At 45.6% G+C, this 16,345-nt stretch overlaps 3 protein-coding genes across 4 annotated transcripts in view; 1 reads left to right on the forward strand and 2 right to left on the reverse strand.

Annotated features, from left to right (window-relative positions):
- The window catches only part of LOC147605919 (uncharacterized), a 59,787-nt gene that overhangs the window by 357 nt on the left and 43,085 nt on the right, over positions 1-16,345 (reverse strand). The gene's annotated exons all lie outside the window — the stretch shown is intronic.
- LOC147605920 (uncharacterized) lies at positions 12,851-14,034 on the forward strand. The gene is made up of 2 exons (XM_086792973.1): positions 12,851-13,341; positions 13,396-14,034. Exons 1-2 carry the CDS (start codon positions 13,132-13,134, stop codon positions 13,504-13,506), a joined length of 321 nt encoding a protein of 106 aa, XP_086649099.1. The 5' UTR covers positions 12,851-13,131; the 3' UTR covers positions 13,507-14,034.
- LOC147605921 (uncharacterized) lies at positions 14,351-15,198 on the reverse strand. Its single transcript, XM_086792717.1, has 2 exons — positions 14,592-15,198; positions 14,351-14,537 (listed from the first exon to the last, which is right to left on the reverse strand). Exons 1-2 carry the CDS (start codon positions 14,799-14,801, stop codon positions 14,427-14,429), a joined length of 321 nt encoding a protein of 106 aa, XP_086648843.1. The 5' UTR covers positions 14,802-15,198; the 3' UTR covers positions 14,351-14,426.

Below are 16,345 nucleotides of genomic sequence, written 5' to 3' on the forward strand. Positions count from 1 at the left end.
CTGGCAAGACACATGTAGGTTCTCATCATGCATCTTATTCTTTTTTAGATTATGCTCTTGTTGCCAGTATATGTAATGAAGAGGAACATGTTTCCTTTCAGAAAGCATACGGAAATGATCATTGGATGCATGCCATGCACGATGAGTACAAGTCAATCCTAAAAAATGACACTTGGAATTTAGCTAATTTGCCTTACAGTAAAAAGGCCATGGATACAAAGTGGATTTATAATCTAAAGCGTAAAGCAGATGTTAACGTTGTGATCACTACAAGGCAAGGCTTGTTACAAAGGATCATACTCAAGAGAAGGGCATAGATTATGACGGGACCTTTGCACCCACGTCTCGTATGACTACAAAGGATCATACTCAAGAGAAGGGCATAGATTATGATGGGACCTTTGCACCCACGTCTCGTATGACTACAATCAGGTGTATTATTGCATTGGCAACGCATCATTGTTGGAATGTATATCAATTGGATATCAAGACTGCCTTCTTAAATGGTGACTTGCATAAGGAGGTTTATGTATCTCAACCTCATGGTTTTGTTGACAAGAGGTAAGAATTTAAAGTATGCAAGTTAAGAAAAGCATTATATGACTCCCATAGTATGGTATGAGAAGATAAAATACATACTTAGTTGCAAATGATTTTTACAACAGTCCAACTGAGAGTACCGTATATGTAAAGAGTAAAGATTGTTTTTGGTCATCATTTTATAAGTTAATGGCATGCTGGTCAGAGGCCCTAATGAGGAGAAGATTTAAGCCTTCAAGGTTGAATTACATTGACATTTGAGATGACAAATTTCACCTCATTGCATTATTATTTGGGAGCACAGTTTATGCAGTGTGATGATGATATTGTGATGTTGCAGTCAAAGTACATACAGAGACTGCTTACACAATTTGGTCTTGAAGACTGTAAGCCTATTGCTACACCAGTACAAACAGGTGTTAAGATTAGTCTCCAAGATGCAAGTGAACCATTTGATGCATCACTTTATCAGCAAGATGTTGTTGGAGTGGTCGTCTCCACTAATCTGGGTGCTTCTCGATGTTTTTGCACCTCAAGGACCTCTGCCAAGCTGGGAAATTTTCCCTTATTTTTTGGGGTTTTTTTTCATTTTTTACACCTTTTTCTAGCATGTTCCCTTTTATGCTCGAATCGGCCTGCTTTATCGTGGGCTCTCTAGGTGCTATATAAGCATGGGCTTTGCCTCCAGTTCTATTATCTCACTTTTCGCATATTCTTAGATCTTGGCTGTACCTACGGTGTGCCTCGTGCTACCTACTCCAGCTTTGTAACCACCTTTTGGTGTATATGATCTTCCTTCTCTTCCTGTGCATCCTGTATTTGTGAACTTCAATTCTCTTTCATTGTTTGGCACTTTGTCATGGTATTAGAGCGGGTTCAAGACTGAGGATTTGCTAGATAGCACCTATATCTATTTCTTCCCAGAGAAGGTGGACTGCGTTTTTAATCTTCAGGCTAAGTTTTCGTATGGAGAGTCGTAACTATTTGGCCCTCCTAGCTCATTTGACATGATGGAACTCATGCCTGGACTCATGGACAGGTTGATGGATACATGGGAACAGGGTTCCTAAAATTGGCATTGGACAAAGCACCATTCTTGGTCAAAAAGCAACAAAAAGCAAAAAGCCAAACTATGTTGACCAAAAGCTGAGGGCACCATTGGAAAGTGGACATCGAATTGGATCAAAAAGCTAAAAGCTGCTTTTTCAAAAAGTAGCTCCAAGGCGAAAAGGCAAGGCCCTGAAGTTGTAAAAGCACAAATCAAGAACTTTGGCTATTATTAATAATATTTAATAAAGAAAAAGCAAAAGCAAGAAGATAAAACAAAAGCAAAGCTTGGCAAAAGCAAGCACCCCTATCAAGTATATAAGAAGCTGTTGGGGTAAAGGCGTTATGCCCACCCTTATAGTGTGTACAAGCCATGGTTAGTTAGTACGAAAGGTACGATACGGTACGGTACGATAAAATACGGTACTAATTGGTACCTTAAAATTTTTTGAGGTACGGTACGATATTAGTACGTTTTTTTTAAAAAAATACTTCCTAAACTTAAAAATTGTAGACAAGAAGTTACAAAATAGTAGAACCATGAACATAATGTCATCATGCCATTAGAGTACAAAATTGCTACAAAAGGATAGGCCAAAAACTCATGGCATGGGCGACCGCCAACATGCGTACATACATGATACAGTATACTACATACTACAATACATCATCGATGGGCTAGAAGGAGATAGATGCCCAATGCCTAGAGAGCTATAACATATCAAAAGTCTACATCATCACCAACATCTGCATGATCATCAACATGATCACTACTAGAGTGTCCATCAAGAGAGTTCTCTGAAGAGGACTCTTCGAAGGTGGACGAGACACTCTAGGGATCATTCTCGCTAAGTAGGTTGCCATCATCATCAAACAAGGGCTCTCTAGGCAGTGGGGTATCATCATGAGGGGGCAATGGAAGCTCACTATAGAGCTCTATGAAGATTGCCTCCTCCTCCTCATCGGGCAATATGATCGCTTGCCTAATATGGCAATGGCAAGTGCACACGCTCCTGACAAACAGCTTCCTATAGGCTGCAAAGGGCGATGAATGGCTCTCTAGAAGACTGAAATTGCTCCACGCAACAACAACAACAACAACAACACCACCACACCCAAAAAAAAAAAAAAAAAAAAAAAAATCCGTACGGTATCGTACGAATACGTACGGTACGGTACCGTACGGCAGGTACGTACGATTTCAGTCGTACGACGTACGGAACTAACCCTGGTACAAGCCCATAAGTTATAGTACATAGTACACTTAGTACTTTTAATGTACTAAGTGCACTATGTGTACTAGTGCAATATACATGTGTGATAGGGGAGTCACACACTCATGCCTCATGAGTTGACTTATCCCCACAACTCTCTCTCTCTCTCTCTCCCTTGCTTCTCTGTGTATGTCTCCCACATGAACTCTTAACCTAACCCTGTTTTCTCCCCATCAACTGGTATCAGAGCTAGCAGCAAGTGACTGGCTTGGGTGTGTACACGCAGGCGGAGCAGGTTTCCTGCAGTACGAATAGCCTTGGTGAGAGCCTTAGCGTGTTCATGGCAGCTTGCCACGCTGCTGCAAAGAAGCTGTGCTTTCAGGATGTCCAGTCGGCATGAAGCGCTACAAGGAGTAATACAGCAGCCGAACAGTAGGCGTCAACAGTAGGCGTCAACGGCAGGCTTGGCGAATACGTGTAGTGCTATCCATTAGGTGGCGGCGTTGCATCACACGCAGGCGAAGGCGCCAGCGCTAAGCGAAGAAACAAGCGAATACTTGAGTCGAGCGTGGAGCAGCGAACTGAAGTGATGGCGAATACGTCAGGCGGGCGTTAAGCGAAGGCAGAGCTACCGACTTCGCCTAGTCGCCATCGCCTAGTCGCCAGCGCCATGTAGCGTTACACAGCACTTCCTCGTGTGGAAACGAAGAAAGCCCCATTACCATAGCCAGCCCACGTGGCTGCCCAGGCTGCCCAACCAACATACGTGGCTGCCCAAACTGCACAGCCAGCACACGTGGCTGCCCACAGCCAGGTGTGGCTGCCCAGCTGCTCCAGAAGCTGCCCAGCACCGAAGTTGCCGCCACCACCGCCTCCATCTCAGCCTGCAAGTCAAGAAACTCAGAAAAATCAGAAATTTCAGAGGTATTTGCCTTTAATATTTTGGGAATTTCTTATCAATTCAAGCAATTGAGCAGGTACAGGTGCCCAATTGCTCAATTTTTGAGCAAAATTGGCAAAATTGGGTGACATTGGTCACAATCAGGATCAATTTGCAGGAAATTGGTCAAATCAGGATCAATTTGCAGGAAATTGGATGTCGAAATTTGGGGCTTTTGATGTAATTGTGCAATTAAGCACTCATACATGCTCTATGATGTGAAAAATCGCACATTTGGGCAAAATTGCAGCAAATTGCAGTGCAAATCAAGGGGCTTTTGTGCCGATTTGGTTGATTTGCATGCAGGCAATCGCATTTGATGCTGTGGATAATGTGTTGATGCCTTACAAGCACTCAAGGTGCCTGTAAATCAAGGGGCTTTTCAAGTTTTCATGCTTGTTGAGCTTGGCAAAGCAACAGGCAAGACATTTCTGCCTTGAATCCTCAAAAATCAGCTTGCAGTCAAGGGGCTTTTGCCCAATTTCTGTTCGGGACTGTTTTATGCAGTGTACAGGACTGTAAAAGTCTGATTTTCACTCATTTGGACAGCCAGGAGAGCATTTATTGCTACTGTACCTGCTGGTACAGATTTGGCACAGCTTTGTGCATGTTTTGGCATGGCTGTACACTATTTTGAGTGACCAAAAGGTTCAATTTCAGCTGCTGAACTTGCCGGTACAGGTTTGGTACATCATTGGTGAGCACTTAGTACTGCTGTACAGTACTTTGGAAGGGCAAAAGAGCACATTTAAGGTGCTGTCCAAAATCTGCAGCAACCAGATTTTGGTGTTTTCATCACATAAAGTGGGAGAAAAGTTGCATTCTTGCTTCCGCAGTGGGAGATAAAGCTTGGGAGAAAAACTGTGAGCACTTTGTGTGCTTTTGGTGCAGTGTTTGCACATTTTGCAGGGAGTCAGGCATTGACAGGTTGCATATTGCTATGGCAACCACAGGTGAGAGCTCTTCATTGCTTCACATCAAGAAGCTTGAAGGCTCGCATAATTATGATATTTGGCAAACCCAGTGCTACAATGTGTTGCTCCAGAAAAAGCAGCACAAGCCTATCAAAGAAAGGGGTGTAATGCCCGCTTCTCTTACAGCTGAAGAGTGGGAAGATATGGATGAGCTGGCAAGATCTACTATCATGTTGTCTGTGTCAGATTCATTACTTTTCAACATTCGTGAAGAGAAGACAGCTTGGGGAATGTGGCAGAGATTGCAGGACTTGTATGCCCAACAAAGTGCCTCAAGCAAAGTGTATTGGTTGAAGAAACTCATAGGCCTTCAGATGAAGGAAGGGGCGTCTGTGACAGCCCATCTCAATGAGTTTAATGGTATTGTCAGCCAACTTATAAATCAAAAGTTGGCAATGGACGATGAGTTCAAAGCCACTTTTTTGTTATGCACTTTGCCAGAGAGTTGGGACACATTCAGGACAGCCACTAGCAATTCGAATGCTATGCTGTCATATGCAGATGTTGAGGGTGCTCTTCTTCAAGAAGAGATGAACAGGAAGAACAACTCTGTTGGAAAGTCCAATGCAATGAATGCACGTGGGAGATCCCAGCAAAGGGGTAAAAGCCAAGAAAGGGGAAGGAGCAAGTCTCGCTCCAAAAAGGATTTGGAATGCCATTATTGTGGCAAGAAGGGACACATTAAAAAGCAATGCTACAAATGGAAAAATGATCAAAAGGAAAAGGGAAAAGGCAAAGACAAAGAGAAAGATGAAGCCAAAGATGTAAAGCCAAAGGGCAAAAGTGGAGTCAAGATTGAAGAAATCAATGTGTCACATGCAGGTGGCAGTGAGGATGAGGTCCTCTTTACGTCTTCACTTGATGCCCATTCACTTCTTACAGGTGGTCATGGTATGCACTCATGGATCATTGATTCAGGTGCCTCCTTTCATGTCACAGGTTGCAGAGACTTGTTTGTCAGGTATACTGCTGGCAATGAAGGAGTGGTTTATTTGGGTGATAACCATGCATGCAAAATTCTTGGCAGAGGTGATGTGAGGCTTGTATTTTCAGATGGCTCACAGCTTATGCTCCATGATGTCAGGCATGTGCCTGAGATCAAAAAGAATCTGCTTTCTACTGGACAGCTTGATGATGCTGATTATGTTACCACATTTGGTAGTGGAAAGTGGAAGATTTGTAAGGGCTCACTGGTTGTTGCCAGAGGCTCCAAGGTGGACACTCTTTATTTCATGCATGCAGGTGTTTGTCACCATGCTAATGTAAATGCAACCGAGCTGCCGGAAATTTCTATGTGGCATAGCCGGTTGGGACACATGAGTGTCAAGGGAATGGAGCAATTGTCTCGTTTGGGTTACTTGCCTTCTCTAAAGTTTTGAAGTTTTCAGTTTTGTGAGCATTGTTTATATGGTAGGCAACTACAGTGCCCCCACAAGATAGCTTGTGCATACAGATGTATGTGAGATGCCTCAGCTTTCTTTGGGAGGGTCAAAATACTTTGTGTCTTTTATTGATGATGCCACACGTAAGGTGTGGGTTTATCCTCTTCGTTTGAAGAGTGATACATTCTCAGTGTTTCAGAAGTTTGTTGCTCATGTTGAGAATCAAACAGGCAAAACACTGAAGGCTTTGCGTTCCAACAATGGTGGAGAGTACATGTCCAAACAGTTTCAGGACTTTTGTGATGCTAAAGGCATCAAGAGGGAGCTCTCTACTCCTTATGATCCTCCACAAAACGGGACAGCAGAGAGGATGAACAGGACCATACAGGAGAAGGTCCGTTCTATGTTGTCACATGCTGCATTACCTCATGGTTTTTGGGCTGAAGCTGTTATGACAGCCGTTCACCTTATAAACAGGTCACCTAACACGAGGCTTGGTGGGAAAGTGCCAGAAGAAGTATGGACAGGGAAGCCTCCGTCATACAAGCACTTGAGAGTGTTTGGTTGCGTTGCGTACGTGCACATACGCAGGGAAATGCGCACCAAACTTGATCCTAAGTCTCACAAATGCATATTCCTAGGATATGGTGACAGAGGTGAAATGGGGTATAGACTTTGGGATCCCATGAATAGAAAGATCATACGCAGCAATGATGTCATTTTTGATGAAACATGCATGTATAAGGAGCCTGCAAGGCAACAGGAGCCTGGCCGAGTCATCTTTGATGATGATGGACATCATGGACAACAACAAAGGGCTGTAAATCAGCCATTACAGCAGCAAAACCAGCCCTTAAATGGTGCTGAAAATGGTCCAAATGGACAGCCAGAGATGGCAGAAGATATCCCTATGGATATACCACAGTTGGAGGAGATACCGGGCATGATTTTTCAGCCTTATGGCATGGAACAGGAGCCACCAATGAGTGATATGCAGGCTGGACAGCAACCTGCAAATGATGGTCATTGGGTACGGAGGTCCACTAGACCCTCCAGAGTCCCTGACAGGTTTGTTCCAGGGGTTGACTACTTGATGCTCACTGACTGTGGGGAGCCCTCATGTTATAAAGAGGCTTTACAGAGGGCAGACAAGGCTCTATGGGAGCGTGCCATGAAGTCAGAGATGGATTCTCTGCATAAAAATGGAACATGGAAATTGGTGCCTTTGCCTGCAGGCAAGAAGGTTTTGCCATGCAAGTGGGTTTACAGGCTCAAAATTGCACCAGATGCAAAGCCAAGATACAAAGCCAGGTTAGTGGCTAAGGGCTTCAAGCAGGAATATGGTGTGGACTTTGATGAGATCTTCTCTCCAGTGGTCAAAATGACCACACTTAGAGCTGTGTTGGCTTTGGTTGCACATGATGATCTGGACTTGATTCAGATGGATGTGAAGACTGCTTTTCTTCGCGGTGATCTCCATGAGGAGATATATATGCAGCAGCCAGAGGGTTATGCAGTAAGTGGAAAGGAGAAGCTTGTATGTAAGCTGAAAAAGAGTCTTTATGGGCTCAAACAGGCACCAAGAGAATGGTATCATAAATTTGATACATTCATGAAATCTCAGAAATTCAGGAGAAGTGACATAGATCACTGCTTATACACCAAGAAAGCTTTGGATGGCAGTCTACTGATCCTCATCTTGTATGTTGATGATATGTTGATTGCCGGGAAATCTCGTAAAGAGATGGATGCCTTGAAGCAGAGGCTGCATCAAACCTTTGATATGAAGGATTTGGGTGATGCAAATCACATCTTGGGTATGCGGATACTTCGGGACAGAAATCAGCATGTGTTGTATTTGTCTCAGAAGGAATACATTGGCAAAGTCTTGCAGAGGTTCAATATGGACGGGGGGAAGAAGACTAGTACTCCTTTGCCTCCATATGTGAAACTCAGTGCTATGGACAGCCCACAGTCAAATAGAGACAGGGCTGATATGGCCAAGATTCCGTATGCTTCAGCTTGTGGCAGTCTCATGTATGCCATGGTTGCTACTAGGCCGGACATTGCATTTGCAGTGGGAGTGGTTTCTAGATACATGGCCAACCCTGGCAAGAAGCATTGGGAAGCAGTGAAAGGTGTCATGAGATACCTGAAGGGCACACAGGATATGTGCATTTGCTTTGGCAAACAGGATGCATTAGTGCATGGCTACACGGATTCGGATTATGCCGGTCATCCAGATAACCGGAAGTCTACTACCGGTTATGTATTTACATTCACAGGAGGTGCTGTGTCATGGATATCCAGGATGCAGAAGTGCACTGCCTTATCTACTACAGAGGCCGAGTATATTGCAGCCACAGAGGCTTGCAAGGAGGCATTATGGCTATCTCGGTTAGTGGTTGATTTGGGCTATACAGGGGATATTCCATTGTTGCATTGTGACAGTCAGAGTGCCATCCAGTTGGCAAAGAACCCTGTCTTTCATGCAAAGACGAAGCATGTGGATGTGAAGTATCACTTCATCAGAGAGGTGATAGAGAACAAGCAAATTCAGCTTGTTAAGATTCATACGGATGATAACCCGGCTGATCTGTTGACGAAGAGTTTGCCTCCGGAGCGGTTTGCTCATTGCAGACACTTGATGGGCATTGGATGAGGCCATTTTCAGCCTTGATATGGCCTTGTATATTATCATGTACATGCTGATTTTTTCTTTTCCTTTACTTAAGGGCACTTTGCCTTTAAGTGGGAGGTTGTTGGGGTAAAGGCGTTATGCCCACCCTTATAGTGTGTACAAGCCCATAAGTTATAGTACATAGTACACTTAGTACTTTTAATGTACTAAGTGCACTATGTGTACTAGTGCAATATACATGTGTGATAGGGGAGTCACACACTCATGCCTCATGAGTTGACTTATCTCCACAACTCTCTCTCTCTCTCTCTCTCCCTTGCTTCTCTGTGTATGTCTCCCACATGAACTCTTAACCTAACCCTGTTTTCTCCCCATCAGAAGCTTGTACTCTCTTGCAAAGATCATAAAAATTTTGGAGAGCCATCTTGGAAGGCTTGATCATCATCTTCATCATCAAAATCTCCCTCTCCACCCTCAGCCTTTGCCCTGTCTGTAGAGCTGCCTTTGCCAGCTGAACCACTAGCAGTGCCACAGCCCCAGAGCCGCTTGTCGCCTACCGCCGGCACCCAGAGCCCGCCGCTGCCGACGTTTCCATTGCCCTAGAGCTAACCCCAAAGCCATCTCCGTCGCCTGCTGTTGGCTGCCGCCCTCTTTGCTACGTCCATCAACACCACCTTTTAGCCGCCTTTTTTGGAGGGTTGCCACCCTTTGAAGAAGCACCACCTCCTCTCTTGCGGTGAAAGAAGCTTGCACATGGAGAGCTTGGACATGGAGAATTTGGGCATGGAACTTGAACATGGAATTTGGGCATGAAACTTAAACATGGAACTTGGGCATGAAGCTTGGACATAAACATGGAACTTGGACATATAGCTTGGGCATGAAGCTTGGACATGAACATAGAACTTGGTCATGGAACTTAGACTTGGATTTAGATCTGAACTTGGATTTGGACTTGGATCTGGACTTGGATCTAGACTTGGATTCATTGGATTTGGATTTGGATTTGGATCTGGTACTAGCCCGGTGAGAGATACTTGTGGGTTATTCCCGTGGTGTGCTTGGCATCAGAGATCTTGTGCCTCGACTTGGATATCCTACATCGGCATATTTGTTTGTTTTGTATTCATTGATTGTACTGGTCCTGGCCAGCATGCCCGTGGATTGTTCCTGAATAAATTCTTGAGAGTGGACGGGGCCTATTCCTCGCTTATTGTAGTGTATTGTGCAAGATCCCTATTCCCTTCTCTCTCTATATCTTTATGTCTTGGACACATGGTTGAGTCTGTCACTACACGCCCCACTAGGCTTACAAGAGTTGCCACACCCACCCAAACTAGAACGTCAGGTTCTAGTTGCCACACCCACCCAAACTTCATCGCGCATCAGGAGACTCTCGTCTTCACACCTCTACTTTTACCTCAGCTTATGCTTTGGCTAGTGGTGGTTGGTTTTTGGTTGTGTTTGTTGGGGTAAAGGCGTTATGCCCACCCTTATAGTGTGTACAAGCCCATAAGTTATAGTACATAGTACACTTAGTACTTTTAATGTACTAAGTGCACTGTGTACTAGTGCAATATACATGTGTGATAGGGGAGTCACACACTCATGCCTCATGAGTTGACTTATCCCCACAACTCTCTCTCTCTCTCTCCCTTGCTTCTCTGTGTATGTCTCCCACTTGACCTAACCCTAATTCTCCCATCAACTGGTATCAGAGCTTAGTGATCCCTCCCTCTTCCCTCTTCTCCTTGATAGCTGAACGAGCTGCTTGCTTTGCTGCTGTCATACAACAGGGCATCAACACTCGCAGCAAGGCCTGCAGGGCATCAACACTCGCAGCCATTTCTACGTGTAGCATAAGCCACAAGTCTGCAGTCGTGTCAGCGTTTCTGCAGTACAGGCACGCAGGCGAGTGTGGTAGCTCTACACGGTGAAGCAGCGCTGGCCCTTCAGCGTGAGCAGCGAGTGGATACACAGTCGACTACAAGCGTGTAACGCACGGGGTGTAGAAGGCGCTAGGCGAAACTGAAGCGCCAGGCGTTGAGCGAAGGCTGCTGGGCATATGGAGTCGGCCGGCCACCTAGTCGTGTAGGCGCTAGGCGAATACGTCAGGCGGGCGTTAAGCGAAGGCGAAGCTGGAGGCGAGCTCGTAAGCGTGTGTGTAAAAGCATCAGGCGGGTGTGTATACGCAGGCGGAGAAGGCTGCGTACCACAACCGGCGCCACACACAACAGCCGCAGAACTGCAGAACCCTTCCAGGGGGCCCTTTCGCTCGCTGGGGAACTGGTGGGGCTGACGCCTTCTCTATCTATACGACGATGCCTTGGAAAGAAAGGCTTCTTCGAGCTCGCTTTCTGCGCAGTTTTCCAGGGCACAAAGGCTCTTCACGACTGCCCCAGGCAAACGTCAAACCGCAGGCGCATCAAAGCATCAGATTTCTGCACAGAACAGCAGCAGCATCATTCTCCCTTTTCTGCAACAGCATCAAATTTTCAGCAAATTGAAGAAAAATCAAAAAATTAGAGGTATTTTGCTTCAATTTCGGGAATTTTTATGTCCATTATTTGCAATTGAGCAGATACAAGTGTCGAATTGCTCAATTTTTGAGCAAAATTGGCAAAATTGGGTGACATTGGTCACAATCAGGATCAATTTGCAGGAAATTGGTCACAATCAGGATCAATTTGCAGGAAATTGGATGTCGAAATTTGGGGCTTTTGATGTAATTGTGCAATTAAGCACTCATACATGCTGTATGATGTGAAAAATCGCACATTTGGGCAAAATTGCAACAAATTGCAGTGCAAATCAAGGGGCTTTTGTGCCGATTTGGTTGATTTGCATGCAGGCAATCGCATTTGATGCTGTGGATAATGTGTTGATGCCTTACAAGCACTCAATGTGCCTGTAAATCAAGGGGCTTTCATGTATTTGATGTATATGTGGCCAGGGGGAAGCATCGTGAACACTCTGGATGCCTTCATGTGCGTCAATGTACCATGTATGATCAGAAATTGATCTCAAATCAAGGGGCTTTTCAAGTTTGTATGCTTGTTGAGCTTGGCAAAGCAGCAGGCAAGACATTTATGCCTTGAATCCTCAAAAATCAGCTTGCAGTCAAGGGGCTTTTGCCCAATTTCTGTTCGGGACTGTTTTATGCAGTGTTCGGGACTGTAAAAGTCTGATTTTTACTCATTTGGACAGCCAGGAGAGCATTTATTGCTACTGTACCTGCTGGTACAGATTTGGCACAGCTTTGTGCAAGTTTTGGCATGGCTGTACACTGTTTTGAGTGACCAAAAGGTTCAATTTCAGCTGCTGTACTTGCCGGTACAGGTTTGGTACATCATTGGTGAGCACTTGGTACTGCTGTACAGTACTTTGGAAGGGCAAAAGAGCACATTTGAGGTGCTGTCCAAAATCTGCAGCAACCAGATTTTGGTGTTTTCATCACATAAAGTGGGAGAAAAGTTGCATTTGTGCTTCCGCAGTGGGAGATAAACTTTGGGAGAACAACTGTGAGCACTTTGTGTGCTTTTGGTGCAGTGTTTGCACATTTTGCAGGGAGTCAGGCATTGACAGGTTGCATTTTGCTATGGCAACCACAGGTGAGAGCTCTTCATTGCTTCACATCAAGAAGCTTGAAGGCTCGCATAACTATGATATTTGGCAAACCCAATGCTACAATGTGTTGCTCCAGAAAAAGCAGCACAAACCTATCAAAGAAAGGGGTGTGATGCCCGCTTCTCTTACTGCTGAAGAGTGGGAAGATATGGATGAGCTGGCAAGATCTACTATCATGTTGTCTGTGTCAGACTCATTACTTTTCAGCATTCGTGAAGAGAAGACAGCTTGGGGAATGTGGCAGAGATTGCAGGACTTGTATGCCCAACAAAGTGCCTCAAGCAAAGTGTATTGGTTGAAGAAACTCATAGGTCTTCAGATGAAGGAAGGGGCGTCTATGACAGCCCATTTAAATGAGTTTAATGGTATTGTCAGCCAAGTTATAAATCAAAAGTTGGCAATGGACGATGAGTTCAAAGCCACTTTTCTGTTATGCACTTTGCCAGAGAGTTGGGACACTGTCACGACCCTGTGTTTTCCTCTGGACAAGATGCAGATGTGCACGGGGACATGGTGGACAGTGTGAATGGCATCAGGTGGGAGTGAAGATGGAAGCCCATGTGTGGATAACCCCATGTGTGAAAGGGGGCAAAAGAGACTTTAATTTAAAAAGGTTTTATAACCTTTGGTGGGGCAAAATTAAAGTTATGAAGGTTTCAAAGCCTTGAGAGACCCCAAGGCAATTTTTAGAGACTACTCCACTTTTGGAGGCTCTGGTCTCTCTCTTGCTTCTCTCTCTTGCTTTTGGGGAGGCGTGCAACTTCTCATGCGTGGAAGGGAGGAGAAGTGGGTCGACTGCATGTTTGCTGCAGGAACAGGCTGCGCATATCAGGCTGCTGCTGGTACAGGCGGCGCAGGCAGGCCTGTACGACTGTACGGACAGCTGTACGGACAGGACAGAAACTGGTGCTGGACAGTTCTGCTACAGGCGGCGCTGGCCAGATTTGGTTGTGCAGGTACAGGCGCTTACAGGCAGGTGTACGACTGCAAGTACAGGCGCTTACAGGCAGGTGTACGACTGCATGCACAGGTGTACGGACAGGTACAGCTGGTACAGGCGGTTGCTGTGCGACAGCTGATACAGGAGACAGCTACACACGATTTGGTACGGGTGGTTGCTGGTGTCGACCTGTTCGGATAGTTGGTGGCAGGCGTGTGCTTTTTGGAGGACGCCGTGCTTTTGCAGAAAAGTAGACAGAGGCTGGTTTCTCTGGACATAAAGGTGAACAAGGGCTGGTTTTCCATGAACATAGACATCATGTCGATGGCGTTCAACTGATGGAACTTTCAGCTTCTATTTGCTTTGGATTCGGGACTGTTTTGGGACAGTTTATGGGCTGTTTTTGTTTGGTTGCAAATTCAGCTATGTGCTTGGGTTTTTGGCTGCAAGTACAGGTCATGTGGTTATGTTTCTTGGCATGGGAGTGAAGCAAGCTCGCATGGCTGTGTGCTCATGGAGCAGATTGTTTTCTCTTGCTAGAAAGGAACAGTGGGAACTACAGCTATGGGCATCTCTATGTTGCCAGATGTTTCATGAGGGAACAGGTAACTAGATGTGTGCCGTTGTTGGCGAGGAAACATGTTTGTGGGTTTCTCCAGGAGATAGGTCACATGCAGGCAGAAGGTACAGGAGTGAACACATGTATGGTACAGCCTTGCTACTGATAGGACAGGGGACAAGAGATCCATGACAGAGATGGATAGTACCCTTGGAAGGTAGAGAGGGTTTGTACAGGTGTGTCAACTGTATAGTATGCTGCCATGCGAGCTTGCTTCACTCCCATGCCAAGAAACATAACCACATGACCTGTACTTGCAGCCAAAAACCCAAGCACATAGCTAAATTTGCAACCAAACAAAAACAGCCCATAAACTGTCCCAAAACAGTCCCGAATCCAAAGCAAATAGAAGCTGAAAGTTCCATCAGTTGAACGCCATCGACATGATGTCTATGTTCATGGAAAACCAGCCCTTGTTCACCTTTATGTCCAGAGAAACCAGCCTCTGTCTACTTTTCTGCAAAAGCACGGCGTCCTCCAAAAAGCACACGCCTGCCACCAACTATCCGAACAGGTCGACACCAGCAACCACCCGTACCAAATCGTGTGTAGCTGTCTCCTGTATCAGCTGTCGCACAGCAACCGCCTGTACCAGCTGTACCTGTCCGTACACCTGTGCATGCAGTCGTACACCTGCCTGTAAGCGCCTGTACTTGCAGTCGTACACCTGCCTGTAAGCGCCTGTACCTGCACAACCAAATCTGGCCAGCGCCGCCTGTAGCAGAACTGTCCAGCACCAGTTTCTGTCCTGTCCGTACAGCTGTCCGTACAGTCGTACAGACCTGCTTGCGCCGCCTGTACCAGCAGCAGCCTGATATGCGCAGCCTGTTCCTGCAGCAAACATGCAGTCGACCCACTTCTCCTCCCTTCCACGCATGAGAAGTTGCACGCCTCCCCAAAAGCAAGAGAGAGAAGCAAGAGAGAGACCAGAGCCTCCAAAAGTGGAGTAGTCTCTAAAAATTGCCTTGGGGTCTCTCAAGGCTTTGAAACCTTCATAACTTTAATTTTGCCCCACCAAAGGTTATAAAACCTTTTTAAATTAAAGTCTCTTTTGCCCCCTTTCACACATGGGGTTATCCACACATGGGCTTCCATCTTCACTCCCACCTGATGCCATTCACACTGTCCACCATGTCCCCGTGCACATCTGCATCTTGTCCAGAGGAAAACACAGGGTCGTGACATACCCCCCTCTTGAAAAATGGCAAGCGTCCTCGATTGCACTCAATGGCACAGTAAAGCATCTCGTGAGCAAAGATACCCCATATGGCAGAAACAATGGCCTTCCAATGCATCTGGATGATAGAACAATCATCGTGCACAATAAGCCACACTGTCCTCTTGCTTGTTCCTTCAGAACCTACAGCAAAAGTCTAAAACCAAATGGAAACACGTTACCTGTGTTAGCCAAAAACAAAACCATGCATCATTCTACATATGACACACATATGCATGACACACATACATGCATTCGCAAACAATATGCTCCTCAAAATGCTCTACCTACTCCAAAGTAACAGTCTAAGGGCTGCTCGCAAGCCTTACGCCCATGGGCATCCCGCAGGACCCACGACTGAAGGTACAACATGAGCATATGAAAGCACGCAATGCATCCAAACACTACATCTACCAAGTACTTTCCCACATATGTTCTCATGGCCATCCCGCAGGAGTTACACCCAGTGGTGCATCCATGAACATAATAAAGCACTTGATGTATCATACCAATATACATGCAGCACATGACACAATGCAGAGTATTTCCCAATGTATTCTCAATGATACCAGGATCCAATGGCACCAGAATACAAAAATACCTCTACCTCAAAAAGTGTATGCGTACATGCACAAATAGAGTTCGATCCATATTTCCATGAACCAAACCAACTCTAGGACTGCTCGCAAGACTTATGTCCTCCATAGAGTTGTCCATAGTTGCAGTTAGAGTTCCAGGTGCGCGCGACTGTGAACCATACCCAACTTTACCATCTCCTGTGACTAGTACACAATATCATAGAAGTCCCATAAGCAGATGTACTGTCAGCCTCAGTACCTTCGGGTGAATACAAAGATGTCACCAAGCGACTCCTAGATAACAAATGAGCCTGTCTGTAACAACAAGGGAGCGGAGGTGCTACCCCCCTCTTGAGCATCAGGCAATGCTCCAGACCTATGCTCTGCTGAACCTGAATGAGCCGTAACAAGAGTCGACTCCAACTCATAGGCATCAAGATAAAGCTGCAACTCCTGAGGTGAATCTGCTAAGTCACCCTCCTCCATCCACTTCGCATCCATCAGTGAACCTCCTCCATCCACTTCGTATCCATCAGTGAACAGCTCTTGAACTTCACAGGATAGCGACGGAAACTTTACCCTGTACCTAATGTGCCAGAATATGCTCAGGAATAAGAACCTCGTCAA

The sequence above is a fragment of the Cibotium barometz genome, chromosome 58 (assembly GCF_041138505.1).
Source record: "Cibotium barometz isolate CiBa-2024 chromosome 58, ASM4113850v1, whole genome shotgun sequence".
In the NCBI taxonomy this organism is placed as follows: Eukaryota; Viridiplantae; Streptophyta; class Polypodiopsida; order Cyatheales; family Cibotiaceae; genus Cibotium; species Cibotium barometz.

Coding starts and splice junctions, on each gene's coding strand:
- LOC147605920 (XM_086792973.1), top strand. CDS start 13,132: ATGCGTGGAAGGGAGGAGAAGTGGGTCGACTGCATGTTTGCTGCAGGA. Junction 13,342..13,395: donor GTACAGGCGCTTACAGGCAG/GTGTACGACTGC, acceptor CTGCATGCACAG/GTGTACGGACAGGTACAGCT.
- LOC147605921 (XM_086792717.1), bottom strand. CDS start 14,801: ATGCGTGGAAGGGAGGAGAAGTGGGTCGACTGCATGTTTGCTGCAGGA. Junction 14,538..14,591: donor GTACAGGCGCTTACAGGCAG/GTGTACGACTGC, acceptor CTGCATGCACAG/GTGTACGGACAGGTACAGCT.